At 39.0% G+C, this 15,718-nt stretch overlaps 1 protein-coding gene across 2 annotated transcripts; it reads right to left on the bottom strand.

Annotated features, from left to right (window-relative positions):
* Positions 1-485: 485 nt before the first annotated feature.
* Positions 486-14,559, bottom strand: sp3a (sp3a transcription factor). 2 transcript variants are annotated; one of them, XM_061723505.1, is made up of 7 exons: positions 14,403-14,559; positions 11,316-11,407; positions 9,974-10,060; positions 5,722-6,919; positions 3,544-3,727; positions 3,234-3,430; positions 486-2,385 (listed from the first exon to the last, which is right to left on the bottom strand). In XM_061723505.1, the coding sequence occupies exons 1-7, from the start codon at positions 14,407-14,409 to the stop codon at positions 2,093-2,095; spliced, it is 2,058 nt and encodes a 685-aa protein (XP_061579489.1). In that variant the 5' UTR covers positions 14,410-14,559; the 3' UTR covers positions 486-2,092. The 2 variants fall into 2 exon arrangements, with proteins under 2 accessions (XP_061579489.1, XP_061579490.1); XM_061723506.1 differs by lacking the exon at positions 9,974-10,060.
* Positions 14,560-15,718: the final 1,159 nt, after the last annotated feature.

The raw sequence follows: 15,718 nt of genomic DNA, 5'->3' as shown, positions 1-15,718 counted from the left end.
GTACGTGTGGACTTATGTGCGCCAGATATATCAGGTCTGTTCAAAATATAAACAAACCTGCACATTCAAGACAATGTATTAATAAAGCTTGATGATTCAGTCATTCATGAATCCGCGGGCTTCAGTCAGTCACGCTTGTTGTCCAGAAGACCCCTGACATTTCCGTGACATTAACTGGTAGTTAATTGAGGGTGTACGCCTGCTCCTGGCCTCCGTGACTCCTGTATTCATCTAAACCGCCCCACACGAGGAAGGTCAAGGGGTCAAAACATACCTCTTGTCCTCCTCCCTTGGCTGTAGTGACATCTACTGGACTACTAACCGCGAGTGTAAGCAGCACAAGCTCTTGGCTGGCCAAACGTCCTCAAAAAGAGATAAATGAAATGCCATCAAGAAATGCACACTTCTCTCATGTTCTGCTATTTTACAACACATCATGGCTAAGACGAGTTAAACATTTAAAAATAAACCAAAAGGAAAAGACATTCAGGTTTAACAGAAAGATTTATATTGTTATACTGTATATTGACATATTTTTACATAAGAATGGAGTAAAGACAAACCTTTACGGTTTAGTAAAGAATAAGAAGCTGATCCATGTTCAGAGTCTCGCTGTGGCTGCGGGAGGTGACATATTTTTCATCCATTCCGACAAATTAAAAAGATCCAAATACATCAGCATGAAATTCACTGTTCAATGTGCATGTGCATTCCATATAACAACGTGGAGGCAGGAAGGTTTGAGATAAAGAGATAAAATCATAAACATGGAAAAAAAAAAAAGGGGGAATGTAACATGATTAATGCAAAAAATGCATATTCTGAAATTTTGCACATTAACTGACACTGGTTTTAACAAACTGCTTCCAAATTATTTCACTTCAAAAGGGATCAACAAGATTAAAACTGAGAGCGACGCGGCTAAAAAGGGTACCAGTTTCAATACTTGTACTTTTTTTTCCTCTTTTTTTTTTTTTAAACAGCATTGATTGAGCAAGTTACTTGCACAAAAAAACCAAACTGCAAAGCTGTTTCGGTTATGGAAACAAGGGTCGTCTTGCAAGCAAAATAATTATGTGCACAGGTTAATGCAATGACAGATTAATCAGCTTTTTGTCTATGAAAGAAACAAACAAACAAACAAAGAGAACCCACCAAACCACGGCCCGAAAAGCTACAGGGATGATTTACTCTACTTATAGCACGCAGTCAAAAGTCACCCTGAGTTCGAGTCAAATTTGGCAATTGAAGCCAAACAAAATGGCTTTTTTTCGTTATATTTACACGTTTTGTTTTTGTTCTGAAATCCTCCAAAAAAAGGGTACAAAAACACATCAGAATTACATATAATGGAGCCATTTGAAATATTTTAGACCTTCGATATCACAAATGCATCGTCTATGTAAAGCCCGTTATAAATACCTGTTCAGTCAAAACACTTACAAAGCAAATCATGTCAGTCATAAACAGTTTACGTTCAAGAGGATTAAACACAAAATTCTGATTGTTTTTCATTATCGTGTGGAAAGTTTAGTACGTTTAAACAAATTCATAAAGAAGAGCTGAAGTAAGAAGGACCTTGTGAGGAGACTGATTGCCAGATAATTGATAATGAAAAAAAGAAATGTGCATTGACTTTCAACTTAGCTTCAGCTGATTAAAATTAGCACTGCTGTGTGGTTTAGTTTCTGCTGAAAGGAATACGGAAGAAAATTTGGTTTACCAAAGAGATAATCCAAATACAACATCAACCAAAGGTCTGGAAAAATTAGGTAATCACAATCGGTTTTTCAGGAAAAACACATATTTAACAAATACGTGGAAGTAAAATGGACTGAAATCCTACACTTGAAACTACACAACATTGTACAAAATAAGGCATTTCCTTGTGTATTTACTGCAATGTCTTTTTCCACATTTTAGTCTCCACTTGCTTATTTTTCCTCACTGGAAACCAAGAATGGACATTGGCCGTCTATTTCTGTGTTAAAAATATATATATTTATAATTTTCCTTCAAAACGTGAATAAAAACGCAGGTAGCAGTATACAGTATGATAGGTGTAGCAGAAAGTTCAGAAGCGGGGCGCAAATCAGTCCAAGACTTCGCTCGCCGCCATGGTGGTGACGAGCTGCAGGGGGATCTCGGCGTTGGCCAGGATGTCCTGGGCGTTGTTGGAGCCCTGCTGGATGTTGGTGAGGATGAGGGTCGTCCCGCCTCCCGTGGTGATGATGCTGTCGGAGGAACCCGCGGATTCCATCGAGGCCACCGCCGTGCCGCCAGAGTTCACGCCTTTTTTGTTCTGATGAGTTTTAATGTGTTTCGCCAGGTGGTCGCTCCGCATGAAGCGCTTGGAACATTCTGGGCACACAAACTTCTTCTCTCCTGCCGGAAAGAAAGTGATAGTTGGATACAGTTGGATGAAGACAACATTTGGACTTCATGAAAAACTTCAGAAGTAGTTCATAGTGTGACATGTGTAGTTTAAAAAAAAATATCACAGATAAGTAAAGAAACTTTTAATCGAGGAAGTCCAGTCTCATCTCTTCCCTTTATGATTCATTATCAGTGAATACTGCACAACTTAGGTTAGAGGTTTGATCTCAATTAGGTGCCTAAAACCTGTCACTTGCACAACTGACAAACTGATACAGCGAAACAGATTACAATTATTACCAATTGGAAGCTGAGAAAGATTAAATAACCTCCTGAAACGCTAACAGTTGCAGCTGACAGTGTAATCAAATGCTACCATAACATCTTGTCAGAGGACTCACTTTGCCAATGATACGGTGGAGTAAAACAATATCAGTATGACCAACTGGTGACATCTTTCAAAGGTCTGTCCTGCCAGTAAGTGTTATTGGATGGATCCCATATGTCATTATCTTTAGCTGGAATTCTCCTTTCTTACTGCAGTAACAGTGTCATTAAGCCGCCTCGATCCTTTTAAACCGAGGCTAATCCACGAAAGGAAGATTCAAGGGATAAGAGAAGAAGATTAAGAATAAAAGAAAGAGGAGCACAGCTCAGCTGTGAAGTCGGTTGTATAATTAAGTGCTGACAGATCCTCCTGAAAGCTCTTGAAAACAGCTGTAAAATAACCAATGAGTTTCTCACAATGGTGTCCAATCCCAATGTGATATCTTAACATATTAACATAAAAAAAATTAACACATTGTACTGTAATGTTTTACCGATGTGCAAACCCCAGACTGGATTAAGACACCCACCTGTGTGCGTTCTCCTGTGCCTCTGCAGCTCGTCGCTGCGTGTGAACCTCTTCCCACAGAACATCCAGCTGCAGACGAACGGCCGTTCCCCAGAATGCCAGCGCAGGTGTGCTCGTAGGTGTGATGTCTTTCCATAGACTTTCCCACAGCCTGCGATGTGGCAGATGTGTTGCTTCTTCTTCCCCATGTTGGAGCCCCTGAAAAAAAAAAAACAGGTGAAGATGTTTAAAGCTCTCGTGCTTTTTTTTTTTTTTCTTCCCTTCTATAAAAGATCTGAGAACTAATAAAAACACCAGACAGGCTGACTTACCTCCCACCAGACTCTTTGCAGTTAGGGCAAGTACACGCCACTCTGCGCAGCCTCTTGCCCTCTTGGCCGAGCTGATCCTCGTCATCCACGGGCCGGCCACGGAGGTGGGACAGATCGCTGGTGTTCAGAGTCGAGTCTGCACTTAGCCAATCTCCAGAGTCTGGCTCCTGCTTGATCTGAATAGCTGAAACGTTTATATTGAAGACAAATGAAAAGAAATTCTTAAAAAAACAACTAGACAACAGACACAAAACCTGAGTACTGATTTCTGTTTTGTAACTGTAAAATGGGAATATTCAGTTTTAAAGACAAACTACAATTGAAGAGTGGTGATAAGCTAAAATAACCTGTTTGACTGAAAATGTATCAGCATAATTCTGATCATTTAAAGCTGTTTACATGACAGCAGCAGCTTTGCTGTGGCTGTCCCAGGGAGAGTAAAATAAAATCATGCATTTTGGATCTGTGACCGACTCCTCTGTGCGTTCAAACAGCAGGAACTTTTTTAAAGTTGCTTTAACTGTGAAGGAAGTCTGTTCCCTTCTTTGAAACTGCCGCTGGGGTGCTGCATGGAGCTCACTTCACAGATATTTTATGAGAATATCTCTGAGAAGGAACTTTGACAGCATCAACCTGTACCTGCACTGACATAGTGACTGGTCTACACCAGAGATCATAAATCTTTCTCCTATGAGGGTATTTTACTATCTTTAAGTAAGAGGGTCTGCTTGTTTTACCTCCTGCATCATAAAATGAGCACATCTGTAGGGAAACTCCAAAGTCAGCGTCATATATTGGACTCTATCGGCAGGGAATTTTGACAGGCTTGTATCATGAAGCTCCACGAACGAACGAAATTTGATGGCCGACGTTTTGACGGAGAAGAAAAAGTAACATAAGGAGTAGAGCTCAGGCTGGAGAACATTTAGACAAGCAGCACTGAATCTGAGCAGCCAGAGTTTGGAGGTGAAGGTACAACTGGGTGTGGGAAACAGAGTAATTCCTGTGCATTATCAGTGAAAATCTCTTAATGCTCTTCTTTCTTTTCTTTTTAATATTTTGTGGCTCTAATGGCCTTTATTTTGAAAGTGGCTAGACAGGAAAAGGTAGAGAGACACAGTAAAGAGGGACAGGCCTTGATTTGAACCTGCAGCGCATGCACGAGGGCGATGGCCTCTGCATACGGTGCACTCACCCAACCCACTGAGCTACCTGGAGCCATGCAGCATTTCTCAACCCCGACCCTAGGGAACCACTGCTGTGCATGTTTCGGACGTTTCCCGGGTCCAAATTAACGGGTCATTAACAAAGACTGGATCCATGTAAAAAAGGTCACTTTTAAGGCCATTGTTGCAATACAGACCATGTAAAACTGAACTGAACGAGGTCACAATTGCGTGTGTTTTAACGCGGTCTGAAGTAAAAATATCCAACTAAGCTAACGGGAAAGTTAGGGTGCTTTCAGACCTGTGGCCCGTTTGTTTTGTTCCTATTCAGGGGCTAAATCGATACAGTTGTTTCGTTTTTCGTTTGTCTTCACAAGGCAACTGTCTGTAGCGGTTCAAAGCTGTTAACAAATGCCAACTGTTCTCTCATTGGTCAGAAAGAGTTTCCACTTCCGTACCTGGGAAAAACAACAACTATGGAGCATCGTAAGTGAGTGTGGCTAGTTTGTTTCTGTGTGTTTCTGTATGCTGTGTCGATTTTGTTCTCACTGCAAACGAACCGCTCCAGGTCTGGAATGGAAGCGAGGAGAGACCACCTCTCCTAGGCGATCTCGGCTCGCTTGTTTTGTCCCGCATGCGAGCGCGATTGCTGTGTTCACATATACCAAACGAGCCGATCTTTAGGGGGAAACGCTCCCTGTTTCGGAACAACTGCTCCAAACGGGACAGGTGTGAAAGCACCCTTAAAGAGATGCCTGTGTAATCTTAGAATAACACTTCTAAAATCTATTTTATCAATTTATTTCAGGGGATTTACATTAAGGCATCCAACATGCATTGACACTTGCATTAGAATGCGTCAAATAGAAATACGTCAAAGTGTCATTGTAACAAGTAAAACCCTGAAAATATGTCAAATTAAACAGAACTCTCACATTGATATGAAAGGAAAAAAAAAAAGAAATGTTCTCTGTGTATTTTGATGAGAGAAATAAAAAAAGAGATGCTGTACCTCCAGGGGTCCCTGAGCCTCCCTCCTGTTGGGCCACTGAGTTGACCGTCACCGTCTGAAGGTTGGGGATCTGCCCTGGGCCGAGGCTTCCCAGCGACAGCGTCTGGACCGGGGCCAGCGTTATCTGCTGGGGTGGCGTGGTGGGCAGCTGCAGATTCTGAAGGTTCTGCACTCCCTGCACCTGAAAGGTCTGCCACTGTATCTGACCCGACGGCGTTACGGTCTGAGCTTGGATGATGAAGGTTCCTGGATTGATCAGTTGCACGTTTTGCAGGTTCTGCCCGCCTGCCGCCACCGACTGGACCACCTGACCGTTGGTGGTCTGGACAGGCACCTGCTGCAACTGGAGGATTGGCTGGGCCGAAGACACCTGGACGTTCTGCTCCTGATTCTGCTGAACGAAACCTTCCTGGGGTTGCTCTGTAGCCGCTGACGGCAGTGAAGTGTCTTGTGTAAGAACACTAGCTTCGTTTGCTGGAGCTTGTAGCTGAGAGGAAGATGTTGGCACAAATATCTCAGTATTTGTATTTGAGTCATTTACTGGTAGTGTCTGTGAATGTTCTGAGCCATCTGTGGCCGGACTGGCCATAATTAGCTGGCCATCAGCAGTGACCCCCGTTGCTATAGTCTGAGCACCCGACAGTCCGAGGGAGTCCAAGTCAACGCTGTTAATAGGAACAAAGGTAATGTTCCCAGGCAAGCCCACAGGCACATTGGTAACAACCTGGCCCTGGTTGCTAAAAGTGGAGCTGCCGATTGAAACCCCGTGGATCTGCTGGACGTTACCAGTCTGTGAAATGAGGTTCTGGTTGTTGTTAAGGATGTTCGCAGTCGATGTCAAATTGAGACTCTGGCTGCCATCAGGCAGGATCTGAATCTGTCCTGTGGCATCCTGAGTCAGAGTTGGTCCTTCCACACCAGACGTGGAGAAGTTCAGCTGTCCGTCTGCGGTCTGAATCTGAGGAATTACTTGGTACTGAATGCTAGGCACTGAATTGGCAGAAGAGTTATCCGTTCCTGACGTCACAAAGATAGGCTGACTCTGCAGGTTTTGCAGAGGAAGAACATATTGTCCGTTTGATGTCAGTATTCCTTGACTTTGGATGTGTATTATTCCAGACTCATCCTTTGATGTTGTTGTGGGAGTTAATGCGTCCCACTTGACAGCTCCAGTGAGCTGCGAAGACGGATCTGATGTCTGACAAAGAAAATGAGTGAAATTTTTAAAAAATGAGTAAGAACCATTTAAAACTTTAAACACTCACCAGGACAAACACTCTGCAGCAGGAATGCAAAAGGAGATATATCTCTTTGCATGATTAAAAGTCAAAGTAAAAAAATAAAAATAAAAAAAAGGAGTTTGTTTTGTATTTATATTGCTATTTTTTTTATTTCAATCCATAAACGTGAACACCCCTGCCAGGTAGCTAGCTCTAGGAAACAAATCGCTGCTTCTCGATGTGGGGACTCAGATTAAGAAGTTACAAGGCAGTATTGCATAACATCATGTGGCTTTTAGAACAACAAAGGCGCATTGGTATCCAGTTTATAAAAGTTAAATGGTATCCGACGGTGCATAGAAGTAAATACTCCCTAATGAGGATACCCCTATTTTAAGCGGGGTCAGCAACTATTTCCAAATACTGGTTTCAGTATCATAATAAGTCCACTTTAAAGTTAAAACTAATAAGCAGTACAACTTTTTCCACAACAGAAATTATATAGTATCTGCTTCATTTCATTTTAGTGAGGAAATCTCTAAAAACATTACGCACAAAGTCTGGAAGCATCAGTATGGCCAATTAAAAATGTGTCATCGTTTATACACACCAAAAACTAAAACCACACAATGTTCACAACACAATGACTTTTACAAGCAGAAGTCAGTATTTAATGCGACTTCCCTCAGAACCAAGCACAGATTTAAGTCTGCTTCAAGACACTGCCACATACAGATGTTTGCAATCATATTAATTAGGATTCCATTCTGTCTCGGTTTTACGAGAGCCAGGTTCCTGTATTTTCTGTCAGAACTGATATAAAATTCCTATACATCACTTACATAAGCCTGAGAAAAATAGAAACATGATTAAATAAATAAGATCCATACACTCATGAAAAAGAAAGCACATCCTCTTTAAGTTCTGTGGTTTTATGTATTAGGACATTATGTATGTATAACTGCTCCTTACCAGCTCTTAAAATAAAAACTACATGTTATACTCTGTGATTATTCATGTAACAAAAACTCATTTAAAAATCTGATACAATGTATGAAAAATGTCCCACTTACCACGATTTAATCAATATCTTGTAGAAGCATCTTTAGCAGCAGTAACTGAAGTAATGACTAGACATTAACAGTCTCTAATATGCTTATGGGATAATTTTGACAGACTCCTTCTGCAATCTTTATTCAATTAATTGAGGTTTTTCAACATTCATTTAGACAGATTTCTCTTCAGATCCTTCCACATTTCAGTCAGGTTAAGGTGTCGACTTAACTCGTCAATTGCAACCTTCATTATTTTCTTTTTAGTCATTCTGTTGCTGATTTGCTGTTGTGTTTGGGATTAGTGTCCCATTGCAATTATCATATTATTATTATTATCATATTATATTAGCTGCTGGACACATTCCCTAATATTTGACTCTAAAATACTATCTAATATAGAGAAAATCATAGTTGACTCAATGACTGCTCAGGTTCCCAGGACCCAAATCATCATCCTTCCACCACCGTGCTTAACAGGTGGTAGGTGCTCTTTCTGATATGCTTTATACATTGACTCAACTTTGTTGATCCCTTCTGGATAACTCCCTCTGGGACATTCAGTCTCCAACAGCTTATACAACAAGAGCCAGCAACCATAAGGGAAAAAAGAAAATAAATACAACAAAAAAAAACAAGACTGAATAACAAACTATACACTCTCAGAGGCTATACAAGTGAAAAGTGTATAATAGTTATTTAGTCAAATTAAATTTAAGTTATTACACTATGGTTGACAGATTATTGCACATATGTTGACCATTTTCATAGATACATGGATAAATAAATAAGTATTGCTGTTGGATAAAAAGAAAAAAACAGCAACTGTTTACTATGGTGTGCATTGTCCATAATATCTAACAGTTTGTTCAGTGTTCTTGTCTCTGCCACCTTCACCACAGGGTCCAGTTTCAGGCCAATCACAGAGCCGGCTCACCTGATCATTTATCCAGTCTGGATGTTTCCTTCTTGGACATGCCTAATTTAAATACTTGGTAAGGACCAGAATATATTTGTATATTTGGTCCAACTTCTTTTTTTTCTTTTTTTTTTTAAACCTCAGAATTAAAAAGAGGTCAACTTTCCTTTCTTTAGTTTATGTTAGCATTTGACCAGAGTGCACCAAGATTATAAAATGGAAAAAAATACAAAAAGATAAACATTTGACAAGCCTGGTCTTCCACTGATAGCTATATTTATATTCAGAGAGTCATAAATAGAAGCAACACAGTTTAACCTTCATAATCAGCTTATCAATGAGTTTTCATATAGAAATTGGTGCCTATTTTGTTGTACAGTAAAAACAACAGAAGTAAAAAAATAGCTTAAAATATCAAAATGCAATTGGATTTATTCCACCAAACATGAACAAAATGAAATTTCAACTAAGTTCACACGATAGCAATTTAAGTTCCATTTTTCATTTTTCAAAAAAAGAAAAGAAATTGTATCAACAAATGGCCCAGATAGGAGGCAATTTTGCATTCATTTAATAGGGACTGATTGGTATGTGCTTCAAAGATGTCATTCATAAAGCTTGCTGACAGAATCCAATCCCATATCTTGCATACATTTTTATTTTTAGAGGAGTTTCTTAATTAACATATGTAATGGATTTGTAATAGGTAATAGGTATGGAGAGAAACTGTGAGTTTTCTTTAACAACCAGATAAGTCAAAGTTTTATTCCCCAGAAGCTACCTGTATCATATTGTAATGTTAGTGACAAGAGACTTGTGTGTATACTGCACCATAAAGATGACATGGCCAAGTCTGGGTTGAGCCCTCATATAACATGTGTGACCTGTCACTTATCAGTTGTGTCTTATGAACACACTGTTACTTCAAAACTACATTCAAAAGAAAAGCATGTTCTGAAGTGTGCCTTCACCTACATTCCCACCACCAGTTTTGCTCAGCTGTAACTGAAGGATTTACTTCTTCTAAAGCTGTATCAGATGTAGCAGAGGTGCTGACTTACCTCATCAGCAGCAGCACCTCTGTCCACCTGTGATGATGGCGACCCAACCTTAGTGCAGGTCGTTGCCAGCAGGTCAAGGGGTGATAGCTGAGCGTACAACCCCCAATGGGCACGTTTAAGAGGAAAAAAGTGGGTGGCCATTAGTCAGGGCCACACAGAGAGACTTGACTCACTGCTGAAGAGTCAGATGCAGTGGTCGTCAACCCTGGTCCTCAGGACCCCCTTGTCCTGCATGTTTTACATGCTACCCTGCTTCAGCGCACCATGATACAAAAGGACGGTGACTGCGTTTACATGCAGTCAATAACCCTTTTAAAACCCGAATATTAGCAATAACCCGGTTTTGCACGGCCATGTTAACACCAATAACCCCTTTGAATAAACAAATTTGCTCATATTCGGGTTTTTAAAAACCAAAATATGACCCTTGGGTTACTACTTTTAAAACCCGAATATTCGGTCATGTATACTCCAAACGGAATATCCCCATCAAACGGAACATGAATTTGTTTTCTGCCCATGCTCTTTTCGCAAGGAATCTTGGTCTTTTGAGTCCAGGACGTACTTATAAACATGGAGAAACGCAAGACCATGCCACACTTTTGGAGTGAGGAGGAGACTAATCACTTCATAAATGTAATGAAGGATATGAACGTTTTGGCATTTGTAGACGGTAGAAAGTACCGGGATAGGGAGATGTACAAGAAGGTGAGCGAAAAGTTGCGCGAAGCAGCATTTGTTTTGAATTTGGATACAGGAAGAAGAAGCGGAAATGACGGTAATTGCGTCATGATGTTCTCCGTTTTGTCCACTGTTTTGATCGAGATATCCCGAATGATTAATTACCATGTATACAGGGATAACCCTGTTTGCTCACGCATGTAAACGGAATATTCCGAATGCTTCAGTAACCAGAATATTAGCAATAACCCGAATTTTGACTGCATGTAAACGTAGTATGTGTCATTAACACACTTGTTCAGACCTGGATGAGAAGCTGATGATGACCATTAATTAGAATCAGGTGTGATGATGCAAGGCAACATGTAAAACATGCAGGACGGGGGTCCCGAGGACCAGGGTTGAAGACCCCTGGTCAAATGGATTTTCTTGTCCAGATTTGAGCACATACTATCAAATCCAAATAATGTTTAATTCTGCCTTTTTGATTACAGCTTATCAGTTCAATCCTCGTTTGAAAACTGAGACTTGTACTTAACCTAAGAGGAAATGTTGCATGAAAGATTCAAATGAGGGCATAATCCCTCTCAAATCTGAAATGTATCAACTTTAGGAGGCAACAACAATGAGAGTCACAATGCAGAAAAAGGGATTTTTTTACCTGATTGCCTTCATCCTGCTGCATGAAATCGCCCTGACTGCCGTCCACGTCCAGGGCAGCCATATCACCTGGTTTCAGCGGCTGTTCTGGGGCTGTGACATGAAAAATAGATAGTTCAATTCAATTCACACTTTATTAAAGACACATCTCGAGAAGAGGTCCATAGTACCATAAACAATTATACATATAACATATGGGTCAATGAGGAATAAGGATTTTCAACAGATCAATTTTAAAATAATAAAAAAAAGAATATCTATTGCAGTATTTCAAACGTTAAGAATGTTGTGTACACATAAATTCATATAAACATTTTAAATTAGGTGATTTCAGAGTCTTTTGTCAAGATGAATTGGCACTAGCCTTAAAAAAGGTAATGTGGTGCAACCATGATTCATATTAAAATAAATTAATTTCCTTAATTAATTAACATCTTGACATCTTTTTTTTTACAAGTTCAGTATTATACAAAAATGGTTGTTTTGTTAATGGTCGCGCCACATGATATTTCATAAAATGGACATCATCAGTCAAACTTTGTTTGTATGCTATGATGGAAATATAAATACAAATGTGTTGCAATCTTACACACTACAAGACAGTTCGGAAATCACGCCAGATAGAAGAAGATTGATTTAAAAACATTTAGAGCGTTTTCAAAATAAGTTTTCAAAACCAGAGTCATGGTCGGACGGTCGCACCACATGACATTTTGATGCTTAAAACGACAACAAAATCCAAAATAACTAGTATTTTTTGTAAAATTCAAGTGAGTCCATATGTGGGACAGGTATTTCATATACCTGGTATTTTTTTTAATCCATTTAAACCTTTTTTGAATTCAAAAAAAGTCTGTTTTTCAGAAAATATAGGCATCACGTCACTGACCCATACACGATATAAAAGACAACAACCTATGATATAAAAGACAACAAAAACCACAATACAGAAGACTTAAAAACCAGAGGTGTCAAGTAACGAAGTACAAATACTTTGTTACCTTACTTAAGTAGAAATTTTGGTTATCTATACTTCACTGGAGTAATTATTTTTCAGATGACTTTTTACTTTTACTCCTTACATTTTCACGCAATTATCTGTACTTTTTACTCCTTACATTTTAAAAACAGCCTCGTTACTCTATTTCATTTCGACCTTTAAAAAAAAAAACTATCCAGTTAAATTGCTCCATCCTGAAAGAGTGAATTTGGTTGTAGTTGTGGCACAGATGTTCTTGTCCAGTTTTGTTCTTACATCCGTTCCCTCAGATTCCTGCAACTAAACTTGGATGTACATTCCAATAAAGGTTAGGATAAATGATAACATGCCTCTGAAGTTTGACTTTTTGCACCATTAAAATACTTATAGGCAACTAGTCATCATATCTTCTGCTCTCTGAAACACATGTTAATGCTCAATAGTACACATATATGGTTTTTTAATATATTTGCATTATATTAAGATGCATTAATTGCATCAATTTTCGGTGAGATTTAGGGGCACTAAATTGTGGAATGATTTTTCCCACTTGGCAAAGAGCTCGTCCTCTCTGAAATATTACAAAAGACGTTTGAAGGACCACTTGACTGCTGTTTTCCCAATGTATTGTTGTTCATGTATCCATGTTCTTTTTGTTTTTTTGTTTTTGTTTTTTTTGTGTTTCACTCATAGTGACATGTACCATCTTATTTGCTCAGGAGTCAATATAATATAAGTTGCAAAAACAATATCCCATGCACACTCACACACAATTATTTTTTGTCTTTATTCTTTATATATTGCATTATTAGTTTGCCATCACTTTTGTGTAGTTTTACTTTCTGTTTTTTGTATGTTAATCTTGACATGGAATTTTAATATCTTCGGTGGAGGCTTCAAATAAGCCCATTGGGTTTTTTGCCTCTTCCTGCACCTATAGTGTTTATCATTGATCTTTCCTGTATATTTTTTAAAAAACTGTGCAAAACAATAAACTAAAACTAAAACATTCATTTTCTATGGCTTTTGTCCTTAATGGCTTTTTTCCCCCTTACATTACTTTTACACTTTAAGTAGTTTTGAAACCAGTACTTTTATACTTATACTTGAGTAAAAAACTTGAGTTGATACTTCAACAGGAGTATTTTTAAAGTCTAGTATCTATACTTCTACCTGAGTAATGAATGTGAATACTTTTGACACCTCTGCAGAAGACTGAAAACAGAAAACAGTGTCAGGGGCAAATGTAGAGACATGAACGCCAGTGGTTCCACTATGTGAACCTGACTGAGCTGAGAGCAGGATTCATTAAGTTTAGTTTAGTTTAGTTTAATTTAGCACATAACATAAAAAAATAACATTACACAAATAAGTGCAGTTAAAAGAAACTGCAGGGAAGAGCGAGCAAGCCAGTAGGCTTATGAGGAGCCCCCACCTAATAACATTTAACAAAATAGTTATGAGGATACAAAATCATAAAAATAAAAATAAATAATATATCATAAAAATTGCATGTAGAATATGAATGAAAATAAAATAATAAAAAAATAAAAAAAGATTAAAAAAAATGACTGTAGACATGATCATGATAATATGAGTATTATGCTGAACAAATGGCAACACAGAATATGAAGTGCAAAAGAACATTAACAGTGGGAAAAGCAAGCAGGTGATAATGCTATTTAAAGAGTTAGATATTCTACATATAACTGTATACATCAAATCCCGTAGCACAGATGAAATAAAAAGAGCTGCAGGTTAGTAAAGTGAGGCAGCAGCCGCCGCTAGCGAGAGCTACACACCTGATACAGAGACAGATGAGGAGCATCTTTTAAAACCACAACCACAAATACGCCCCTCAAATCCCCCCTGTCATCTCTCAGTCCGAGGCGTGCTGGCGATTTGTTAAGCGAGGGGTCACTAATGACACGTTAATCCAGTTAGCCGAGCTAAGAGCGTTAGCCACGATTGCTAACCTAGCCGGGGATGATTAGCATCACCCCCTACCGAAATGGCTGGTAGCCTGCTAGCGAGCTAATTTAGCCAGTTACGCTGCCCGAGAACAAGCTCGTTAGCTGACGAGAGTGAAGAATAAAAGGCAGCACGTACCAGTCATTGCGTGCCTTGTCTTAAACCGGGAGGTCTTGATAGTCACAAGCAACGGGGCATGATCAGCGGATTACATTTGCTGTATATACGCACAATAATAAGTGGGAACTCTCAGATTTCTTTTCTATTTTGATTGACGGGCGGTAGGTAACACGAAGGGCGGGGCCACCACTCGAGCGGCTACGTCACACAGGAAATCCCACCGTTTTACGTGAAGCTGATTGGCTGTTCGTTTCTGGACCTGTGCTATCATTGGTCTGACGACATGTCAATCATTATTTCCTTGAATCTCTTCCTGTTATTATGCACGTCCGACGTCACGGTGTAGCTAAAATGAAGATTGTATTATTATTGATAAACTTTCTGTACAAGGCAAATTTATTTGTATAGCACAATTCAACACAAGGTAATTCAAAGTGCTTTACATTAACATTAAAAGCAGCAAGACACAATTAAACAGTAAATAACAAATACAATTAAATAAAATGATAAGAAAAGAGGTAAAATAATAAAAAGCACAAGTTGTTAAAAAGTAAGGGCAGTACAATACAGCAGGTAAGTATTTCATTTAAGGCAAGGCAAGTTTATTTGTATAGCACAATTCAACACAAGGCAATTCAAAGTGCTTTACATCAACATTCAAAGCAGGAAGACATAATTAAACAGTAAATAACAAATACAATGAAATAAAATGATAAAAGGTAAAATAATAAAAAGCACAAGTTGTTAAAAAGTAAGGACAGTAGAGTACAGCAGGTAAGTATTTCATTTATGGCAAGGCAAGTTTATTTGTGTAGTACAATTCAATACAAGGTAATTCAAAGTGCTTTGCATCAACATTAAAAGCAACAAGACACAATTAAACAGTAAATAACAAATAAAATGATAAGAAAAGAAGTAAAATAATAAAAAGCACAAGTATTTAATATAAGAGTACGCTTCAGTAAACAGTAATGTTTTTAGGCCTGTCAGCCAACTGTCAGCTCCTTTAAATAGGAGCTGACAGTTGGAGCAGACCTCAGGTCTACAGGAAGTTTGTTCCACCGGTGAGGAGCAGAATAACTGAACGCTGCCTCACCTTGCTTGGTTCTGGTTCTTGGGACAAACAACAAACCAGATCCAGATGAACCTCAGGGGTCTGGGAGCTTCATAGGAACTAACAGATCAAGCATGTATTTTGGTCCAAGACCATTCAGTACTTTGTAGACCAGCAGTAAGATTTTAAACTCTATCCTTTGACTCTCTGGAAGCCAGTGTAGTGATTTCATGACCGGTGTAATATGGTCCAGTTTCCTGGTGTTTGTAAGGACTCTGGC

The sequence above is a fragment of the Cololabis saira genome, chromosome 6 (assembly GCF_033807715.1).
Source record: "Cololabis saira isolate AMF1-May2022 chromosome 6, fColSai1.1, whole genome shotgun sequence".
In the NCBI taxonomy this organism is placed as follows: domain Eukaryota; kingdom Metazoa; phylum Chordata; class Actinopteri; order Beloniformes; family Belonidae; genus Cololabis; species Cololabis saira.
The sequence above is the reverse complement of the archived record's forward strand: the minus strand, read 5'-3'. Positions and strand labels throughout refer to the sequence as shown.